At 43.2% G+C, this 22,794-nt stretch overlaps 1 protein-coding gene across 2 annotated transcripts; it reads left to right on the top strand.

Moving 5' to 3' along the window:
• Nucleotides 1-3,897: 3,897 nt before the first annotated feature.
• Nucleotides 3,898-20,141, top strand: GAL (galanin and GMAP prepropeptide). 2 transcript variants are annotated; one of them, XM_056851808.1, is made up of 6 exons: nt 3,898-3,978; nt 5,697-5,751; nt 8,925-8,990; nt 9,557-9,637; nt 15,278-15,355; nt 19,878-20,141. In XM_056851808.1, the coding sequence occupies exons 1-6, from the start codon at nt 3,898-3,900 to the stop codon at nt 19,937-19,939; spliced, it is 423 nt and encodes a 140-aa protein (XP_056707786.1). In that variant the 3' UTR covers nt 19,940-20,141. The 2 variants fall into 2 exon arrangements, with proteins under 2 accessions (XP_056707786.1, XP_056707787.1); XM_056851809.1 differs by lacking the exon at nt 8,925-8,990.
• Nucleotides 20,142-22,794: the final 2,653 nt, after the last annotated feature.

The raw sequence follows: 22,794 nt of genomic DNA on the forward strand, positions 1-22,794 counted from the left end.
ATCTTGACAAAAATATGCCAACAGATATGGAAAACAAAACAATGGCCCACAGACTGGAAACGATCCATTTACATTCCAATTCCCAAGAAAGGAGACATCAAAGATTGCAGCAACTATCGGACCATCGCATTAATTTCTCATGCAAGTAAAGTGATGCTCAAAATCTTACAGCAAAGGCTGTTACCATATATGGAACGAGAAATGCCTGATGTTCAAGCTGGTTTCAGAAAAGGAAGAGGCACTAGAGATCATATTGCAAATATACGCTGGTTACTGGAGCATACGAGAGAATTTCAGAAGAAAATCAGCTTGTGTTTCATAGATTACAGCAAAGCTTTTGACTGTGTGGATCATGAAAAGCTATGGCTGGTTTTAAAGGAAATGGGTGTGCCACTACATCTGATCGTTTTAAGGCGCAACCTGTACTCTGGACGAGAGGCCACAGTTAAAACAGAATAAGGAGAAACTGAATGGTTTCCAATTGGCAAAGGTGTCAGACAAGGATGTATTTTATCTCCCTATCTCTTCAATCTATATGCAGAACATATAATTAGGAAAGCAGGATTAGATTTAGATAAAGGTGGGGTGAAAATTGGAGGGAGGAACATTAATAACTTGAGATATGCTGATGACACTACATTATTGGCAGAAAATAGTGAAGATTTGAAACGACTACTGCTAAAAGTTAAAAGAGAAAGTGCCAAAGCAGGACTACAGCTGAACATCAAGAAAACAAAAGTAATGACTACAGGAGAATTACACAACTTTAAGGTTGACAATGAGGAAATTGAAATGGTTCAAGACTTTCTATTCCTTGGCTCCACCATTAACCAAAAGGGAGACTGCAGCCAAGAAATCAGAAGGAGATTGAGACTGGGAAGGGCAGCCATGAAGGAGCTAGAAAAGATTTTGAAGTGTAAGGATGTGTCACTGGCCACCAAGACTAGATTAATTCATGCCATCATATTCCCTATTACTATGTATGGGTGTGACAGCTGGACAGTGAAGAAATCTGATAGGAAGAAAATAGATTCCTTTGAAATGTGGTGTTGGAGGAGAGGGTTACGGATTCCGTGGACTGCCAAAAAAACAAATCAGTGGGTTATAGATCAAATCAAGCCTGAACTGACCCTAGAAGCTAAAATGACTAAACTGAGGCTGTCGTACTTTGGTCACGTCATGAGACGACAAGAGTCACTGGAAAAGACAGTCATGCTAGGAAAAGTGGAGGGCAGCAGGAAAAGAGGAAGACCCAACAAGGACTCAATAAAGGAAGCCACGGCCTTCAATTTGCAGGATCTGAGCAGGGCTGTCAAAGATAGGGCATTTTGGAGGACTTTCATTCATAGGGTCGCCATGAGTCGGAAGCGACTTGACGGCACTTAACACACAACACACACCTGTATACTTGCTCTTATACCTGGTAACACCTTAATGTGTTCTGTTGGACAGAAGCACATTATTTTTAAAGATACCATAAATTTCCAGTGTTTTCAGCTTCAAAGAAATCTGATCCTGGAGACCGTGTAATTGTGTGTGTGTTAAGTGCCGTCAAGTCGCTTCCGACTCATGGCGACCCTATGAACGAAAGTCCTCCAAAATGTCCTATCTTTGACAGCCCTGCTCAGATCCTGCAAACTGAAGGCCGTGGCTTCCTTTATTGAGTCCATCCATCTCTTGTCGGGTCTTTCTCTTTTCCTGCTGCCCTCCACTTTTCCCAGCACGACAGTGTAATTACACTTAGGTTTAGGACAGCAATCCGTATTCTTCGCAAGGAACCAAGCCCAACCGCCTTGCGCCTGAATACCAGATACCTTGATGTCCTAGGAAAAGCAAACGGCTTCTCTGGTGATTCAAAGGCATTTGAAAGGCACTCCGTACCATCTGGGTGTCTGGGAGGCTGATGGGGCTCCTAGAAAAGGAACCGAAAATCCTGCCTTTTGCCTGAAAGCACCAGCAAATTTTGTAATGGACCGGCTGTGGGTCTTATTAAGGCGCCTAATCAGCCTCCTTCCCCATCTTGTTGGGCTTGATGTCTGGTCCTGCAAAGAGAGAGCTCTCTTCAATTTGGCCGCCTCCTTGCGGAACAACAACAAAGAATTTCTGAAGTCGCCGGGGGGAGATGGATGGATGGATGGATGGATGGATGGATGGATGGATGGGCAGGCGGGCGGGGGGGTCTCTGCGCCTCGAGCAGCATCCTTTTCCCTGCTCGGCCCCGGGCGTAATGACAGGTAATTGGCCGGGCTGCTCGCCATCTGCAGCCCACGCCTTGCCGCGTAAATGCCTCTAATTGAATTGCTGTAATTTGTTGCCCTTCCTAATGCACTGCCGCGGCGAGGGGGAAATGGCCAAGGGGGGTGGGCGGCTCTCGATTCCCCCCGGGGGAGAGAAAGAGGGAGAGGGGGAGAGAGGAGCCGCTCCTGCCCGCGTTGAACGGGCGGCCCATAAATAGCCGAGGGGGAACGGGCCCCTGCCGACTGAGACCCCCTCCCACGCACCCCCCCCTTCTCTCCAGAGGCGCCTCCAGCCCGCTGGCCCCAGCCATGCAGTGACCGTTCCCGGAGGGAGACCCGACCGCCCGAGGAAGCCCTCCCCTGCCCCAGCGCTGCCCGGGATCGAGCAGAGCGCGCCAAGGTACTCTCCGGACAAGCGCCCGGCCTCCCCTGGCTGCAGCTGGCGGCGGGGGCCAAGCCCCGGGGACTCCTGCAAGCCGCTGCCCCTTCGCGCGGGGAGGTTAGCAGCGCGCTCCAGCCTGAAGCGCCCCGCATCTTATTATTATTATTTTTTTTTGTATTTCTTCCTGCTGAACCGCATTGCTTAGGAGCCCCTTTAACGCGACCTTTGCGCCGCCGCGGGGAATCCCCTCCAGGAAGCATGCAAAAGCACGGCCGCGCGTTAGCTCTGCAACCGGCGATTGCGATGCAAAGCTCACGGCTATGCAAAGAAGGGGGGTGGCGGGGTGGGGTGGGATTTCTCCTTTGGCACCGGGACCGTGAATAGGCATTTTAAAGGTCGCGTTTAAAAAAACAAAAAACAAAAAAACAAACCCAGCTTTGCGCGAGCTTCCAAACTGACCCTGCAGAAACGGCCAGACGCGCCGCCGCCGCGAGGAATCCCCTCAAGGGCGCATGCAAAATCACAGCCGCGCGTTAGCTATGCAACCGGCGATTGCGATGCAAAGCTAACGGCTATGCAAAGAAGGGGGGCGGGGTGGGGGGGATTTCTCCTTTTGCATCGGGACCGTGAATAGGCATTTTAAAGGTCGCGTTGAAAAAAAAACCAGCTTTGCGCGAGCTTCCAAACTGACCTTGCAGAAACGGCAAGACGCGCCGCCGCCGCGAGGAATCCCCTCAAGGACGCATGCAAAATCACAGCCGCGCGTTAGCCATGCAACCGGCGATTGCGATGCAAAGCTAACGGCTATGCAAAGAAGGGGGTGGCGGGGTGGGATTTCTCCTTTTGCATCGGGCCCGTGAATAGGCGTTTTAAAGGTCGCATTTTAAAAAAAAAAACCCAGCTTTGTGCGAGCTTCCAAACTGACCCTGCAGAAACGGCCAGACGCGCCGCCGCCGCGAGGAATCCCCTCAAGGGCGCATGCAAAATCACGGCCGCGCGTTAGCCATGCAACCGGCGATTGCGATGCAAAGCTAACGGCTATGCAAAGAAGGGGGTGGCGGGGTGATGTGGGATTTCTCCTTTTGCATCGGGACCGTGAATAGGCATTTGGAAGGTCGCGTTTTTAAAAACCCAGCTTTGCGCGAGCTTCCCAACTGACCCTGCAGAAACAGCCAGAGGCATCGCCGGCGACGGGGGGGGGGGGCGTTGGCTCGCTCGCTTCCCAGCCTCTGGGGAGGGGAGGCGAGAGGGGTGACGCGGGTCTTGGTCTCCTTGCAGATGCCGCGGTGCGCGGGGCTCCTGCTGGTTTCCTTCCTCTTCTGCGCCGCCCTCTCGGAGACGGTCGGACTGGTGTTGTCCGTAAGTAGCGCTTGCTGAATCGGCTGCGCAGGGGCTCGGCCTCAGCTCGCAGGATGGCCAGTGGATTTGCCGCTCTGGAGCCTGATCTCATCAGATCTCAGAAGCTAAGCAGGGTCGGCCCTGGTTAGTATTTGGATGGGAGACCGCCAAGGAAGACCAGGGTTGCTGTGCAGAGGAAGGCACTGGCAAACCACCTCTGTTGGTCTCTTGCCATGAAAACCCCCCAAAGGGGTTGCCATAATTCGGCTGCGGCTTGGCGGCACTTTGCACAGGTGCCCGTTTCCCCCATCCCAGTTCTCAAAGCTCTGCGTGGGGGCTTATTTGTTGAGTTTTGAGAATTGGGATGGGGGAAATGTGCGTCTAGAGAGCGGCAAACCCAAGACGAAACTTCCCATGCGTCAATGGCCAAAGTTTGTCAGTTTCCAATTCATGTTTTAAGTATAAGCCAGGACAGCACAAAAACAAAGGCAAATAACTTGCTTCTTTTTTTATTATTGCATATTTTTTTTATCTTTTCATTAATAAGTAGATATACAGAGGGGAAAAATAGGGAAAGGGAAGATAATATTATTTACATATAATTTTGTTGGTATCTAACAATCACTACCCCTCTTTATAATACCGTCTTCCATATTTTCTTAACATAATAGTAATTTGATTTGACTAGATCTTTTGTCTGGTGCTTTTAATATATTCATAAAAGGATTTCCATCTCTCATGATTCTGTTCTCATGTATTATCTTTCATATATTCTGTTAATTGTGCCATAGTAATGTATTCTAGGGACTTATCTAACCATGTTTGAAGTTTTGGGATCTTATTTGTTTTCCAAAGTGATGCCAAGACTACTCTCGCCGCTGTTACAATAACTTGCTTCTTAATAACCAAAATGCAGTGGGGGAAGCACTTACCAGAATATTTGCAAAGATTTGAACTTGAAGATTTTATTTTGCTGGGGAAAAATATGTGATTTGATGAAGCAGTGAAATTCATAAGAAAATGGTGTAAACGCTTGAGAGGTTTACTAACTACCTGAATCTAGAGTGTTTGCTATGTAAATGTTTTCTGGTCTGGCTAATTTTGATGCCAGAGTGGTATAGTGGTTAAGAGCAGTGGACTAATCTGGAGAACCGGATTGGTTTCCCCACTCCTCTACAAGAAGCCAGCCGGGCAACCTTGGGCTAGTCAGGGTTCTCTCTGAACTCTCTCAGCCTCACCTACCTCACAAGGTGTCTGTTGTGGGGAAGAGAAGGGAAGGAGATAGTAAGCCACCACCCCACCCAGACTCCTTCAAGATAGAGAAAAGTATAGTATAAAAACCAACTCTTCTTCTTATTTAGTGTCAGATGCAAGCCTTAAACATTCTTATCCAGAAACAAGACTCTTTAAAATCAATGTATTGTGTATCAGTGATACACCAAGACTTATTAAAATCAATTCCATGTATCCTGAATAGTCAAATTATTACAAAACCGCATATAATTTAAGTTAAACCAGATAATATCCCTCATTTATGTTCAGAAAATTCCAGCAGACTATCCAAATTAAATACAACAACATATTTATTTTGCATTCACAGGTTTAGAAGTGGGAGATTTATTTTACAGAACATATGATCAGCCTCTTATAGATCATCTGTTTCCCCAGCCTAGTCTTTTAAATGAAACTTTGTGTAATATGAGTACCTTATAATCTTGCAATTTGTTTCCTTCTGTAAGGCTAAAGAGAAAAGGGGCTGGACTATGAATAGTGCTGGTTATCTGCTTGGCCCACGTGAGTCCAAATGTTTTATATTATTTGAATCTAGAGAATAAGTATCATAAAGATAGCAGGGCTTTCAGCATACTACAACTGTAACTTTGCCTGCTAGCTCTCATCCCTATCTAGAAGGGTGCTAACAGTGCAAGGCTGTGCAGAGTCACTTCCATCTCATTAGTATAATAGGATTATACTGCAAATAACTCAGTTACTACACTAGCAGTAGAAAAGAGTAGGAGTCCAGTAGCACCTTAAAGACTAACAAAATTTAGGCTCAAGAAAGCTCATACCCTGCCAGAAATTTTGTTAGTCTTTAAGGTGCTATTGGACTCCTACTGTTTTCTGCTGCTAGGGACAGACTAACACGACTACTCATTGTGATCTAATTACTACACTGCCTGGTTTGTTTTACTCACCTTCATTTGAATATTTTGAATGACAATTACAGTGCCATCCAAAGCATGCCTACTCTGGTCTATTCAGTGGGGTTTAGGATTGCAATGGTGCCCTCCCAGCTTGGTGTCAAAAGTTCATATTACTGTTCTAAAGCAATGCTGTTTCACAAATGTAATAAATGTACACACTGGCATCTCTGGGCAGGTTTGTCAGATTAATTCATTTTATTTCCTAAATAGTGAGAACATCATTCTTGAAAAGAGTACCCTTCTGTTTTCTGCTTTCCTTTCTTTCCTTTTGGTGACTGAGTAGCAAGGATGACCTATTTCTGTCAACCTACAACCATTCAGGGCACGATCCAGCAAAAGTTATTAACGACTGATTCCCCTTGAAAACAACGGAACAGGACTTAGGTTGGTTTGTGCCCTGAGCTTGTGCTATATAATATTATATGGTACGTACATTTGGGAAATAATTTTCACAGCGATGATCAGGTGCGCCATTTAGTGTTTCCACAGGGAAGCGGGCAAAGTGGTGGCCCAAAGGTGAGGATTCACAGCAAGGTTCACAAGCCTGCTCTTGGACATAGGAAAAATTAAGCCTACATTTACTCTAATGTTTTTCTCCAGTACTGATAGCATTCACTCCCTCACCCGAAGTCATTTCTTCTAGACCATTGGATGCCTTCTCTCACCTCCTCGCACAATCCTAGGCTTTTAAACTTTTGATCTGTTTCAGTTTTTAGAGCTTCATCCAGTTTGGAGGTGGGGTTTGTGCTATATTTGGCAAGAGTGTTGAACCCTGTCCCTCTTTATTACCTGGCTATACCTCCAGAATTACCTGTTCAAAACTGCCTGCCTTCTTCTTTTATTTCCTGGGTTTGAAACTATAGATTTACTACATGAGGTGAAATTGACGCAGAGGTTTTCAGCTTCTCTTCTTTGAAGCTGTAGCTAGATTAGATACTCTTATCAGTCTTTGATTTTCTTTTTTAAACGGTAGTGTATACAGCACTAGTATACCCTCTGTTTTTATGACAAGGTTTCTTTCAGGGAGTTACTTTAAATTCCTTTTTTCCCCTCCTTGAAGCTGCAGCTGTGAAAACTGAAGGTGTTCTTTATATGGAAAAGAGGAGGCCCATTAAAAATTCCCTAGAGGTGGAGGCCTAAGGATGCTTCCTAAAGAACTCTGAAATAAAGAGCACATCGTGAGAGCATAAGACTTCACATATGTCAGAATATTACTAGTACTTGATTAGAATATGCTATCCTTATGAAGCACTGTTACATTTGTGGTGCATCTCTTTTCCATGAGTATTTCTGAAATAAATAATAAGGAACAAGTGATAAGTCTAGTGGTGGTCAGCACTCTAGTAAAGGACAGAGGCCAGTGTGAAATGTCTGTAGTACAACTTTTTGTGTGTGCAGTTTTAGGTTGTTTATGCATGGGAGTTTTACCTGAGGTTTGTTGCTTGCTGGACCCACACTTTCCTGTTGGGATTCTATGCACCAGCAGTCTCCAAGCTCAGATCAGGTCCCTGCCCCTTTAAATGCTGCATTGTAATTGGCTTACTTGTAGAGTTTACTGTAAGAGAAAATCCTTCCCCCAAACCCAACTGCCTCATAAAAAGCCTTTTAAGAAGAACAACAACAAAAGGAGCAATCTGAAAGGAAAGGGGGGGAGAAATCTTTGGTTTTAAAAAGCCTTTCTTCTGCTCAGAACGAGCTCCGAGGAAGCAGGATTTGAATCCCTGCCTCTGGATGTGCTGCTTTGTAATTGGCTGTGAGCGAAACCAAGCTTGCGTGTCCCTCACTTTGTCTTATGCATAGGGATTTCACCCTGGGTTTGCTCAGGTAAGATGGAAGAGTGGGGTTAACTGGAATGGGAATACCCAGACATTGTGAGTGCTGGACAAGAGGTCATCTCTAATGGATGGAAAACTCATGCATAACTCAAAGGAACAACTGATTCAGACCGGGGGCAAACATGAGTGAAAGTATCCATACATAAACAACTATAGAGTGCTTTCATATGACAAAAGCCCCCTCTTTTCTTTTCTTTTTTTGCTGCTCTACAAATTCTGGTCTGATTCAGCAACAAGTTTTGCAGCATTTATTGTGAAGGAGGAGCAGGAGGAAAGGAAAGAAAGTGTTATAAGACCATTTCTTATTTTTACTTCAATTATGAGCTGCTATAAAAAGAAATCAGAAGTACACACTTTTCTTCCCCCCCCCTGCTTTTTTGCACTTTTTTTGAGGTAGGAACTACTCTCCTACAATAATATAGAATACAGAGGCTGTTTCTGGGAAATGTATTGATACTACAATGTAACATAAAGGAAAATATTTGAATGAGTACTGGAGATGTTTTGTGTTTTGAAAAACTACTGCCTCAAAGAACAGTCAACAATCAGGTTGAAATTAAGTGCACCATAATGTTCTACACATACTTTACAGTGCTGCAATTTTAGCTAAGCCGCATTTAATAAAAAACAAACAACCCCCCAAAAAAACTTGTCAAAGAGTAAGTCTCACAGCATTTTGGTTACAATTATTTGAGAATACTGGGGGTGGGGGAACGTAAAGGCCATAATGGGGCGAGGGTCTTTGACATACCTATAAAAAGTGAACTATAAAAGATACATATCAGATGTGTGTGTTCTATTGGTTGGCTTCAAATGAACAGTGACAAAAATAGACTGTGGGCAGACAATTCTCCATGCTGTACAGGGGAGATCTACTTTTCTAGTTCCGTTTTCTCTAAGGTTGGGTAATAGCCGTCATCTGTTTCAGGTCGTATTGAACAGCTGCTCAAGGAAATGCCCAGTGCAAGGGGGAGAGAAGCGCTGCCTGGGGAATGTAAGATGGCTTTTGGAGGTTATTCATGTAAACTAACTGCAGTTTACTGTCAAAGCAACTGACAATTTATTCTTAAAAACCAAGGGAAGAATAGTAAAATCACACTTTTAAAAACTTGACACCAATGGGCTGCATACTTTGTGCCCCTATTGTGCTCCCCTCTTTCAGCCAAGGCTCTGCAGGAGTGCACAAAGAAGGGCTATATTCCAAAGGAGGTGCTTTCTAAAATTCAACAGTGATGGCTCAGTTCCTCGATTGGCTGAGCCAATGCATAGGTGGCTGGAATGTGATAACCAAACAGCTGCACCACTGCAATGGGCAACGTTGTGCTGGTGCCGCTAATTACGTGCCGGTGTTGCTGTCAGACAACTGATGTGAAGTGAAGTTCATCTTTTCATTCGTTAATCTTGCATCATTCCATTGCAAAATGTCTGTTACGTTCGTGTTCAAAAAAAAGGGGGAGTTTTTATTACTCTTAGTCAAGTATTGTGATATTTATGACTCTCCTGACACGCTGCACTGTTATAAAGCAATAAAACCTTTCTTGTATCTCATTTTTTCAACAGATGCAATCAACAGAGTTTTTAATGACAAGCATGGTCTAGCTGGCAAACGTGATATACAGCCTGAAGAAAATATAAAAGCAGGTAATGGAATTACCTCCTTCCTTTGTGTGTCTTTCAGAAATAGCAGAACAGCAGCCCAGCAAACAATGTTGGGCACCTTCCTAAAGGGAGGCTCCTTCTGAGATCACCAAATGGATAACTTTGGATCGTTTCAGATTTTTCTGGTCACCTGGCAGCAAGGATGGGAATCTGGTAGCAGATTGTATAGCCTTCTTTACCACCTGATATTTATATGGAGAGTTTCTCTGCCTCTCAGGGACTTTCCTCAAACTTTCCTTGATAGCTACAGTTCTCTCTCCCAATGGACATTTTAAGAAGCGTTAGTATAAAACATTGACAGTTAATACTGTCAAAAAGACTATCTCTTCCCATATGTTCCTGTATCTTAACAATAATAAACTTCAGGCTGCCACCTACTGGCTTCCCTCCCCCCGTCTTAAAGTAGCCTGCCCGTCATCAACTAAAGTCCATGCCTTTTCTATTATAGCTCCCACTCTGTGGAACAGGTGAGTGGGGCACCATCTGTAGAAATATTTAGGAGGTGCTGCAAGCTATTTGCCAGGGCTTTCATTGATTGGACATAAATAAATGCAATATCGAATCGACCACTAGAGGGAGCAAAACACGCACTGAACCTTCCCCACAAAAAATAACTGGAACACAAAAGAGAGGAAAATACGAATGCGGAAAAGCCCTTAGTGTTTTATATTGTGATTTGTAAGCTGTCTTGAGCCATGAGGAAAGGATATAAATATTTTAATCAACGATCCACAAAAAGCTGCCTTTAATTTTATATTAAGTCAGACTATTGGTCTATCAAGGGCTACTCTGACTGTCAGCAGTTCCCCAAGGTCTCAGAGATTTTACATGCAGAATGAATGCAGTGTACACAATCTGTTTCTTTGGTAGATTAATACTGTGGCTTGTAATAAAATGTTACAATACCTTATGCAAAGATCTTGCTTCTCTTTTGCAAGTGCGTGGAGCTCCCTGACCCAGATTTTTCTTTGTACAAACCTGTACAAAAAACAGAAAACCTAACTACCTGTTAAAATATATTCAGCCATTGATGTAGGTTTCTAATCTTACTGGTACTTTCAATCTCGCTCTATTATCTCCCATTGATTGAAGTGAGAATCTGTTAGTGGTGAAATCTCAGAAACTGGTGACGGGTGAAAAGAATTTTCAGAAGTCGGTGAGAAGAACCATTATACTTGGGCATAGTAATCCCCTCTCCAAGTTAGCAGAAGTAGAATAAAGTCTGCAAAACAATTCATTTTATGCAAAATTGTCTAATTTTGCATACGTTATTGGGCTGGTAGAATACACCTTGCTGACGATACCGGCTTGCTTGCTGAAGAGGTTTTTTTGTTTGTTTTTTAAGTACATGTGTACATACAACCTTAGGCTACAGTTATACTGCTGCCCATTGATCTTTCTCTTTGGAACATATAATCATAGAATCATAGAGTTGGACGGGACCACCAGGGTCCTGCACAATGCAGGAAATTCACAACTACCCCCACACACACACACTCAGTGACCAGAAGATGGCCAAGATGCCCTCCCTCTCATCATCTGCCTAAGATCACAGAATCAGCATTGCTGACAGGTGGACATCTAAACCTCTTCTTAAAAACCTCCAGGGAAGGAGAGCTTACCACCTCCCGAGGAAGCCTGTTCCACTGAAGAAAAACTCTAACTGTTAGAAAATTCTTCCTAATGTCTAGATGGGAACTCTTTTGCTTTAATTTCAACCCATTGGTTCTGGTCCAACCTTCTTGGGCAACAGAAAACAACTCGGCACCATCCTCTATATGACAGCCCCTCAAGTACTTGAACATGGTTATCATATCCCCTCTCAGTCTTCTCTTCAGGCTAAACATACCCAGCTCCTTCAACCTTTCCTCCTAGGACTTGGTCTCCAGATCCCTCACCATCCTCTGGGCACGTTCCAGCTTGTCTACATCTTTCTTAAATTGTGGTGCCCAAAACTGAACACAGTACTCTAGGTGAGGTCTAACCTGAGCAAAGTAAAGCGATACCATCACTTCGCATGATCTGGACACTATACTTCTGTTGATGCAGACCAAGACCGCATTTGCATTTTTAGCTACCACATCACACTGTTGACTCATATTCAGTGTTTGGTCAACGAAGACCCCAAGATCCTTTTCTCACACACTACTGCTCAGACAAGTCTCCTGCATCTTATAATTATGCATTTGATTTTTCCTACCTAAATTCAGAACATTTGTTTTTGTAGGAGTGCATTTTATTAGTTCTAACCCACTTCTTCAGCCTGTCAGGATCATCCTGCATCTTGGCTCTGTCTTCTACCGTATTTGCTACCCCTCCCAATTTAGTATCATCTGCAAACCCTTGAAATATTATGAATGGCCCTTGCAATCTGGTTTATATATATATGTGTGTGTGTATGTTAAACATATTAACATGTTACACAAATTAACTGAACACATCCTTCTTTTGACAACAAAGCTGAACACACTCATCCTTCTTTTGATGAGGAAGTACACACTGACCAATTCTGTTATCATGGAGCTGTAGGATAAACACAGCCTTACTCATAACTAAGAATTATGAAGATAAGATGTTTTTGTATGAAATTATTTTGTAAATAAAATATTTAGCCACAGTAAACAATACTATCACGCTAATATTTAAAGAAGGTATACTTTCCCCTTTGAGAAAGCTCTTTCAGATCACCCTATCTAATAAACAGTATCCAGTCATAGTAAATTCCACTGGAGTTGGGGGATACCAAGAATCACCACAAACCCTGAGACAAAATGTCACTTTGGGACTATCCTTAAGAAGGGGCCCTCTTACATTCTGAACACCTACACGTATGAAGATGCGTACTGCTAGCTCCCTTGCCTGCGTCCCTAGGGCAACCTGGACCCCTAGAGTTTTGTATCCTTAGTCCCCCTCTCCCTAGCGCTGTTTGGAATTTTGCACGGGTTTTAGAACTCTGCATCAGTCCCTTAATTCTGAACTACAGTTTTCATTTAGATCAAATGAAGCTGTGGATGCTGTGATGTACCTCTCGAGTCTATTTTTTTGTGGGGAGATCTACGCCAGGGCAAATTTAACTGGAATATTCAGGGCAGCAGGTGTTTGACAGCTTTGCATAAAGTGGCTTTAAGTAGAAGGCTGATCATCTGTACCATCTAGTCTAATTCCAAGGATACAGTATTACAACTGTTTAGAAATGCAAGGAGATGGAGGAACTTGGTAACAATACCCTGAGCCTACATGGTGAGCCTATGGTGGCTTAATTTCCATGCTGGTGGAGCTTCTATTATATAATGAATGTTTTGTAATCTTCCTTGAGCCTCAGCAGAAAGGTGGCCTATAAATGAAGTAAATTGAAATGATGATGTGATGACTATATTTATATAGTTCAGGTACCAGATATGAGGAAGATCACAGAAGAGAAACAATATTCAGGACGACAGGGAAATGACTGAGCAATAGTTTACTGTATGTTTAAGTAAAACAATTCATATAAGTGAAAATAACTTCAAAATCCAGGAAAATTAGGAATTGATGAGAGGGTTAGCAATAAACAGTTGTCTCCACTATTTCTGGTCCACCTAGCCCTAAACTTCAGCAGTCTAGCTTAAGAGAGCTCTGTTGCATGCTACAGTACAGACAGCAGAGATTCAGAGAGAGGCATTTTCTTGCTCACCTATCTTAATCAGAGAACTAGAGTGAGAGAACTGGAGGTTTGTGATTTTATTCTGGTTTTAACTGGATATGTTTTTAACTATTATTGTAAGCTGTCTTGAACCACAAGGAAAGGTGGGGTATAAATGTTTCTATAAATAATAATAAACAGTGCTGGAAGGAGATATCTTTACCTTTTGCTCCCTACGCTATATGGAAAATTGGGGGGGGGGTTGACCATTAGACATGAGTCCTCAGCTTCAGTCTCCTGTACCACAATACTTTAAGTTGCTGAGGGCTGTGCCCTTTTTGCTGTAGAAAGAGTCCTAGGAGATGCAAATAATTAGGATCCTCTGATCCTATTAAATCCTCTTCTCCTCAAACTTCTTTAGCTGCTAAAAGGCCAGAGACTTTACACACTAGTCCTGGATTGGGAGGGGAGCTGGATTGGGTTTGGGGAGATGAATGCTCCCCATGATACTTTAAGCTGTGAGAAGCTCAAGCAGGACAAGTCACCTCACCTATGCATATACAGGCTCCTTCTTTTTAGAAATTAAACTGATGCTCAACGATTGTCAGCATGCAGTGACTCCTGGAGGTCAGTAACTGCATTAGGCTATTTTATGGTGTTTTTTTAAAGGCAACTGACCTGGTTTTGAAAAGAAACTCCACTACTGGAGAAAGATACTAAAATGATCAACGTTATTGTGTTTTTAATATAGACCAATCATAAGTAGAGAACTGTGCATCATCTTTTCAATGTAAATCAAATCACATCTTTAAAAATAAAGTCAATGACCAGCAAATACACATACAGAGCATAGTAACCTGTACCTATTTTCAAAAATGCATGTCTAAAAGATAAGGTTAAAAATGCAAGACATCGTAGGCTTAATGAAGACCCCTTTATATAGTACATTGAACTGCTTATTCTTTTCCTAGCCGGGTACACCAGATTTTAGTAGCTGCGGGATCTGGAGAGAAACCTGAGGTTTCTCGTCTTTTAAGCCACAGGGACTGAAAATTGTCCTGCAGAATAAATGGAATCAAGCCTTGGGGATTTAAATTTAATTTAAGCCATGGAATGATGGAGGCAAGGCGGACTCTTTATTCTACCCTCACCATTCCTGACTCCAGTCGGATGAGTGCGTTAGGCACACAACGAGGCAAGTGTAAGACAGCTCTCAGGAATTTTGATTGAACTGCTAACCAGAACTTCTGGAAGAAGGATTTAAAAAAGCAAAAAGTGTGGTCCATCAATGCCTTATCGATATTTAGCTACAAACAGAGCATGCCACCTTACCCCCTCTCTACAACCAACTGAAACCTAGCTCGGGTTGGCTCCAGCTTCATATGTGGTCAATATTTCCAACCCAAACCATAGATGGGCCCTTTCAAGGGCAAGATTTGATGCCTTTCCCTCCTCGCTACTATACGGTAGATTCCATCATACTCCCCGCTCCATGAGACTCTGTCCCTGCTCAAGTGTCTCCATAGAGACAGTTTCTCATGTATTATTTCATTGTGTTTGATATGCCTCTGAAAGAAAGTGGTTAATTGAACCTTTTTTACAGCGATTTAACCTAACCGGAAGCCCCATACATCAATCTGAGGGTATTTTTATTAAGATATTTCTTGGAGAACAAAAATGTGGAGGTCTCACTTGCAGTAGCAAAATTTTTGTTTATCGCATTTACCAAACGTAAGGCAATCACAAACCATCTAGGTCCCCCATCGACTGATAGTCACTGAGACCTTTGATGTACAAACTCTATGTATGGACTCTAACTGTCCTATAGAATGATGGTTATAAATGTTCAGGATACTTGTTGTGGATTTTATATATTCCTTTTAATCTTAAATGTCTCTGTAATCTTCAAATGTACTTTTATTGTGTTTAGTCCCGCCCCTCCAATCTGGATTCCGTTACCTAAATAGTGAATGCAGTAATTCCTGATCAATGTTTTCCAGGTACTTTTGGAAGACCACAGACAGATGACAATGTTGTGCGTACAGTAATTGAATTTTTGACCTACTTACATCTTAAAGGTTAGTAGTATAGCTTTGTCATGTTGAATATCTTATTATACAGTCCTTACTTAAATCAGATTCTTAAGTATAAACTGGGCCTATTTAGGTTTCTGGAATATTTTAGAATTCAGCACTTAGATTCCAGCGTTGCTAATACATACCCATGAACCTAATTTTCAGAAGTTTCCTAATGGTGATATTAAGCTATATACAATGTCAGCAACAATCACTAACTTCATGGTGACACAATTGTAGAAGTCAGATGAGACATAATCAGAGATGAAGCTAGGACTGATACTTAGGATATCCTTCCAAGTAGATTAACACCTGGATACTGGAACTGAGAACATGGAGTATGACAGAGGGGCCATGCAGTGGAGAACAGGAATAGGTAGGAGATATTTACAGGCCTGTAGGGTCAGCTGGAGCTAATCATAGTACTCAAGGGAGGTGAGTACGTGAGAAACAATTGTCTCCTGAAAGCGGCCTCTTTCTCAGAATTGCTTACCAGAAAAGCGACCCTGAGTATGATGCTAAGGCCCTGGGTTCAGGACTGACCAGAATTGATACAATAAAGCTTTGTTTCATGTTCCTCTTGTGGAAGCCTTACACCTTGGTCATCTAGCTTACAACTGTAAGCATTGGTGATAATGTGTGGCTCAAGAGAATAAGCACTGCAGTTTTCAGATCTAGGAATCTAACAGGCGGGTTTTGAAAGGGTAAAAATACTATTGCTTTACTCAAAAGCAGTGGGCTATTTTACTCAACGCCCATCATCATTTAACCCATGGTTTAGGATTTTGCCTTCTGTATGAATGCATTTATTATCATGGTCAAGTATAATTAAAATATAGACATATAACAATAATTCCAATAAACAGTAATTTCTGATCACATGGTGTACAACTACTACAAATCCCAAGTAAAAAATTAGAATTTAATACAATAAAACATAACTTCTTCCTCAATGAAGCATTAATAGATTTTGCTACTATGTAAAATTTTGCAATGAGCCCCGTGGCGCAGAGTGGTAAGCTGCAGTACTGCAGTCCAAGCTCTGCTCACGACCTGAGTTCAATCCCAACTGAAGTTGGTTTCAGACAGCAGGCTCAAGGTTGACTCAGCCTTCCATCCTTCTGAGGTCGGTAAAATGAGTACCCTGCTTGCTGGGGGTAAAGGGAAGATGACTGGGGAAGGCACTGACAAACCACCCCGTAAACAAAGTCGGGGTGTCGTCACCCCATGGGTCAGGAATGACCTGGTGCTTGCACAGGGGACCTTTTTAAAAGTTTGCAACCTTCTCCATGATCTGACTATTTTTATCTGCTAAAAAAAATAATTAGATAGGATTTTTTTTCTGCCTTCCTGGGAATTTTTGTAAAATGGGCAGAAGCAGCTTGTCATGCAATTCCTTATAAAAAGATAGCCCTTCAGTTTTTTTTCTCACCTATAATATTTAAGTTATACTTTACTGATCTTGTCACAATAGTGCTGTACGTTCCATTGCTTTAAAACTGTCACATTGTTTATTCTGGAGTAGTTCAGTCCTAGTGGCAAAATTTGATTGCTTCTCAGCTTAGACAGATGTTATGAATTCAATGTGATATTTAATTACCATCTTTGATAATGCTAAATTTCCCTTCCGACTTAGCATTGTCTCAACATTTTACTTGAAGTTTTAGTATAAAAAAATCAAAGAAGGAAATTTCCCAGTTCTAAATGGGTTCCTAATTATTTCAGAAAATTCGTTTCTTGTGTCATTCCAAAATATCATCAGGTTTTTTAGGCTGTGTGAAATTGTCTCCTGAAATGTGTGCTGTATAGAAACTGTTTGTACTGGGAGGGAATAATGATGTCGAGATGAAAGGGCTAGCTCTGTAATTGCAAGCATTATGATAGTACTGTTAGCAATGAGGTAGCCTTTGATTCAAAGCCAGCCAATTCTGCAGCACATATTTTCTCAATATGGAATTACGGACTCACAGGCTGAGATACAACAAGGTGTTCACAGATGAATCAGCCTTATGCAGCCGCAAGGACAGCACAAACACAGCACCATCACTGCTATTTTACAGAGGACCTCTCCATACTACATCATCAGAGATCCTATATTTAAAGTACTTTCGAAGAGCAGCAAACTTTGACTCATTCAATTTATTATGTCCCCTGATGAGGATTTGTTACAGCACAATTATTCAAACGGTTGAAGCTATGATATGAAATATTAGTAATATCTGTGTAACAAAAAATATCTGTAAAAACATAAGAAGAGCTGGATCAGACCAGTGGTCCATCTAGTCCAGCATCCTGTTTCCCACAGTGGGAGGGCTGCCAGGTATGACATGGCAACTAGCAAGAGACCAGGGCGTGAAGACATGGGGGAGGGGCATCAGTGATAGTGTGGCATCTTTTCTGGGGAAAACCCAGAAGGGACTGACTTTACTTCCAGGTTTTCCATGGAAGTGACATTATGCTATTGGCCTGATGGCCATTATTTTTTAATTTTCTCCTGCTGATGTTCTAAGGAGTGGTGGGAAACAAGAGGCAGGAGCAGGGCATTCTCTGCCCCCCCCCGGGGGGGTGGCAACCCTACACAGTGGCCAGCCAGGTGCTCCTGGGAAATCTGTAACCAGTTAATGGAGGCTAAATCCCCCTGCATTGTTGGCCCCCTCAGCACTTGGTATTCAGAGAGATATTGCCTCTGGACAGACCATTAAAAAGGTAAAGCTCCCCTGTGCAAGCACTGGGTCATTCCTGACCCATGGGGTGATGTCATATCCCGACGTTTGTTTACGGGGTGGTTTGCCAGTGCCTTCCCCAGTCATCTTCCCTTTACCCCCAAGCAAGCTGGGTACTCATTTTACCAACCTCGGAAGGATGGAAGGCTGAGTCAACCTCGAGCCGGCTACCTGCAACTGACTCCTGTCGGGATCGAACTCAGGTTGTGAGCAGAACTTTTGACTGCAGTACTGCAGCTTACCACTCTGCGCCATGGGACAGACATAGGCTGAAACAATATCAGCATAAGGGAAAACTAGAAAAATATTAAATTATATCTTTGGATTGATATTGCTGTGCAAAGGCAACATTTCTATAAAGCATGAGGTCTTCCTATAGATATTATATTAAAATGTATATATTTAAATATTCTGGGGTGTTTTTTTTTTAAGGGATCCAAAGCAGCTTACAACAGTAAAAGAGAGACAATATAAATAAACCAACGAAGAAAATGACAAACTACATTCCAGTCTTGGGGCAGTTCCGGATCCAGAGACTGACTCATTTGAAAGCAGAGGTTGTGAGCCATTGGCTAATCCAAAGGGCCAAGAGCACATGGCCTTCAGCTCATGACCAAAGCCTCTCTTAGCCCTTATGCCTGCAGGCAGGAAGGTGACAAAATGCAACTGGCAAAATTTTCCCCAACAACAGTTCCCTTCCATTCCTTTCATGTCCCCTCCTTCAAAAATGTATGTGGGGGTAGGGGAAAAGCCCATATTTGCTTTTGAAGGAAGAGTTATGACAGAGAACATACATTTATTATGATCGCTTAGTGATCAAAGGAAATATACTTTAATGTTTGTTTATATTGTTCTTTACAACTTTGAAAATGGATGGGTGTGTGTGGGTTTGTACAGGTATTTGGAACAGATCCATGCTCCATCTGGCTGAAAGTCAGAGATTGCATCACTGCTTTCTTCTGTCAAGGATATAGTGTACAGTTGGTGCAAAGTAAGTGGTACCACTAGTAATATATTTCTATTGTACCACGATGCAGACGGACATTCTAATTCCTACTGATCCTCTGACAGACACAATGGTTTTGAGATTATAATTTCAAAATTCTATTCCAAATTCTAAAGACAATTTTTCTGAGGCATTCTTCTTTAACAAGTGATAAGTGAAAAATCTTGAAAACTGCCCAAATCCATGCATCCTCTTCTGGTCAATAAAGTATTTTATTTGCCTTGCTGAGGGTATGCTGCAATAGCAAACAAATGCAAAGTTTTGAAACCACCACAGTTGAGTAAAATTCTCCTGTGAGTAATGTACAACAGGACTAGAGCAAACTACTTTTGTCCCAAAAGAAACACTGCAGTAACTACAATACAGTAACTGCATCGTAGAAATGTATCATTATATTCCAACACGTCACTCACCTCTCCGTTATTCGACAACCCTTCTTTGGTTTGAGTGGGCATGCTCAGACTTTTTGTCCTCACTCTAGTTTTCTTGTATATATGCAGGGTTTACCATTTAATTTTAGCCCTGAACCAGGTCTTTGTGGCCCAGTAAGGGCGTTAGCCTTGCATCTACACAGCTGCAACTTCACTGTTAGTATATAGTCAAGGAATTACGTTGCAAAATACAAATATACGTATTTGCCTGATTTTCTGAGGGAAAATGTATAAGACCTTCTTGCCTTCTATCACTTAGAAATGAATGCTTGTTGTCCACATTTGAGACTAAACAATCTTTCCTCCTTCATTCTTTGATGTATCTATTGCACACATTTTAATATCTTTTTATTTTTATTTTGCAGAAACTGGTGGTCTTGACACTATATCTACAACAGTTTCTTCAGAAGAAATAAATCAGTCCTGAAAGATAATGTATTTATACTTGGTTATAAATTAAGATATCTAATTGGAATTTTGAACAAAATAAAATGTTGTCGATTGTTTACATTGATCTTCTACACAGTTACCCATGATAAACCTCTTTTTGTCTTTTCTTTCTGCTGTGATGTCATATTGTAAAACATTTCCTAGAGAAATATTTGACTTTGGATAAATGACAAAATAAAAAAAAAATTAGCAGCTGCATCTTGTTTCGTTTTACTGTAATACTTTGGAGCTTCTGCAAAGGCTTTGTAGACAAGGAGGGTTTCTATCCCTCTTACAGATCAGTTCCTTTTCAAGGGATAGTGGTGATGACAGGGGGATTAGTGAAGTCTATCATGTCCCAAAAGGAAATTCTTATGAGTTCCCACTTTAAAAAAGCATGCACCTTTACAGGCACAAAGGAGCCATGCGTTAATGGCCTATGTCTTCCAAAAACAGTTCTAGGGATTTTGGAGCCAAAACATTTTCGGCAATGCTGGCAGCTTTGGTCTGCCCACAAGACATTTTTTTGACTATACTAGAATCAGGTAAAATTCCTGATAGCAGTTTATTTGAACAGTCTTGGCTTGAATAGCTGTGGTGGTGCATTATGCTGTAGTCCACCTCTGCCACCTCAGCTGCTGTAACTAGATTCACAGCAGAAGAATCAGCTTTGTCAAAAAACGATGTGATCTGTGGCGTCCTTCTGTGTTGCTTCTCTTCTTCTTTGTGTCATACACCATCTGCATGATTTATTAAGGCACCTTTTCCCTCGTATTGTACATTAATTCTTCTGAGACACCCTGTACATTGTCCTGTCACAGAGTCTGGGGGTTACCGCACTTGTATTCCCAGCGATGTATTAAGTTTGAAAACGTTATAAAAAAATACTGTTCGCACTTTGTTTGGCCCCTTTAGCTGTGAAGACGTCTTCCAACCATTTATAAGCCGTTGTATCCAAAAACCCTTTTAAAGCGATGTTTTTTTATAACATTTTCAAACTCTTAATACATCGCTGGGAATACAAAGTGCGGTAACTCCCTCTGCTTGCTGAAGCCAGTGTTTAAACTGGATTTCGGTTAGCCATTCCTGCTTAAAAAGGTTGTGGTACTTTTTTTTGGTGGGGGTTTACAGCAATGCATGAAGGCCCCTCTCCACTCTCCGGGGATTTTTTCACGGAGGTTTGCTGCGGTTTCACTTTTGTTTTGGCCCGCTTCCAATTTCTGATTTCTCATGACTGATCCGAATTGAAGAATAAAAACTACTTCATGCCAGCGTTAAGTCAAACCTGTTTTGCTCCATTCTTTGCTGTTGCTGCGCGGTTTTTGGTTCAGATCTCCATAAAAAAAATGCCTTTGTTCCTTGGTTCGGATCAATTATCCCTGCCCATGCCGGCTAATTTCTCCTCCCCAAAGAACAGCGATTGGCTGGGGGAGTTTCGCGCTCGGACAAGAATACCGCCCCTTTTGCTGCCTGCCTGCCTAGAGTCCTGGCACTTCTCTCCCTCTGTCCTGGAGGCTGGTGGGCAGGCAGGCAGGATGCCTTCCTCACCCGGGATGGGCCTTGGAGCTGGGCCCACACCTCCAAGCCCAGGGGGACGCCGGACGGACGGCTCCAGGGGGAGACCGGCGGAGCCACGCCATGTGCGTCTCGCGCGCTGGGGGTGGTGGTGGTGGCAGCTTGGTCTAGGGCAGCTGGACCTGCGGGGGGGATGTTCAAGGGAAGGGGCTGTTGGCCCCCCTACCCCAGCAGGGAGGGGGGATTTTTGAGAATTCGGATGGGAAAAATGTGCATCCTGAGAGCGGAAAACCCAAGGCAAAACTCCCTCCCATCACTCTTCTGAAGAGGGGCGGCCAGTCTGCTCTGGGTCTCCCTCCTCTCTCTCGATGCACTGGGGCCGGATCAGGGCCGGCGCGCAAGCCAGGAGCCTTCTTTCCTCTCCCCCTCGCCATGCACACTGGCTGGATTGGGACCGGTAAGCTAGCCAGGAGCCCTCCTCTCTCTCACGATGCACTGGGGCTGGATCGGGGCCGGCGCGCAAGCCAGGAGCCTTCTTTCCTCTCCCCCCCCCCCCATGCACACTGGCTGGATCAGGACTGGCACGCCTGCCAGGAGCCCTGCTCTCTCTCACAATGCACTGGGGCCAGATCAGGGCTGGCGAGCAAGCCAGGGGCCTTCTCGGGCGGGGGGGGGGGGAACATACTCTGGGAAATTGCTTTAATGCAAGAGGTTTACAGTGGCCATTTATGCACGGAGGTTTTTCCTTGGATTTGCCGCTCTATAGATGCACCTTTTCCCCATCCAAATTCTCTAAACTCAACAATCAGCCCCCAAGAAGAGTTTTGAGTATTAGGATGGGGAAAATGTGCATCTAGAGAGCGGCAAATCCAAGGCACTCCTCTTGAATCGGCACAGGTTGGAGCTGCTCCATTCCCACTTTCAGCTAAACACTTCTCTGGGCACATGGATGCAATTCCTGCCCCCCCCCAAATCCTGCCTGTCATTAAAGGGCAATGGGTTCCACACGTATAGAAAATAGAGGGAAGCTTTGAGGAAAGCGCTGCCTTGCCCCCCCCCCCCAATTTGGAATCTGACTCTTCTAAAAGCAGAACAGAGTGAGGGTGGAAGAAAAATGTAGGAGACCAGAGGGACTGGTGCTTGTTTTTTGCGCTGGGGCTGTGCCCACAGAGGTGAACCGCACAAGTTAATCTGCTGGGCGGAGTTGGGGTGGAGTTGGGGGTAGGCATAAACAATGAGCTTGTTGGAAGGGGAGGCCTCCTGCAAAAGGGACAGACCAAACCGTTGTCAAATACAGCGTGCTTTGTTCCCATGAAAAACCAAAACTGCATCGAGATT

Source organism: Euleptes europaea, chromosome 6, assembly GCF_029931775.1.
Source record: "Euleptes europaea isolate rEulEur1 chromosome 6, rEulEur1.hap1, whole genome shotgun sequence".
In the NCBI taxonomy this organism is placed as follows: domain Eukaryota; kingdom Metazoa; phylum Chordata; class Lepidosauria; order Squamata; family Sphaerodactylidae; genus Euleptes; species Euleptes europaea.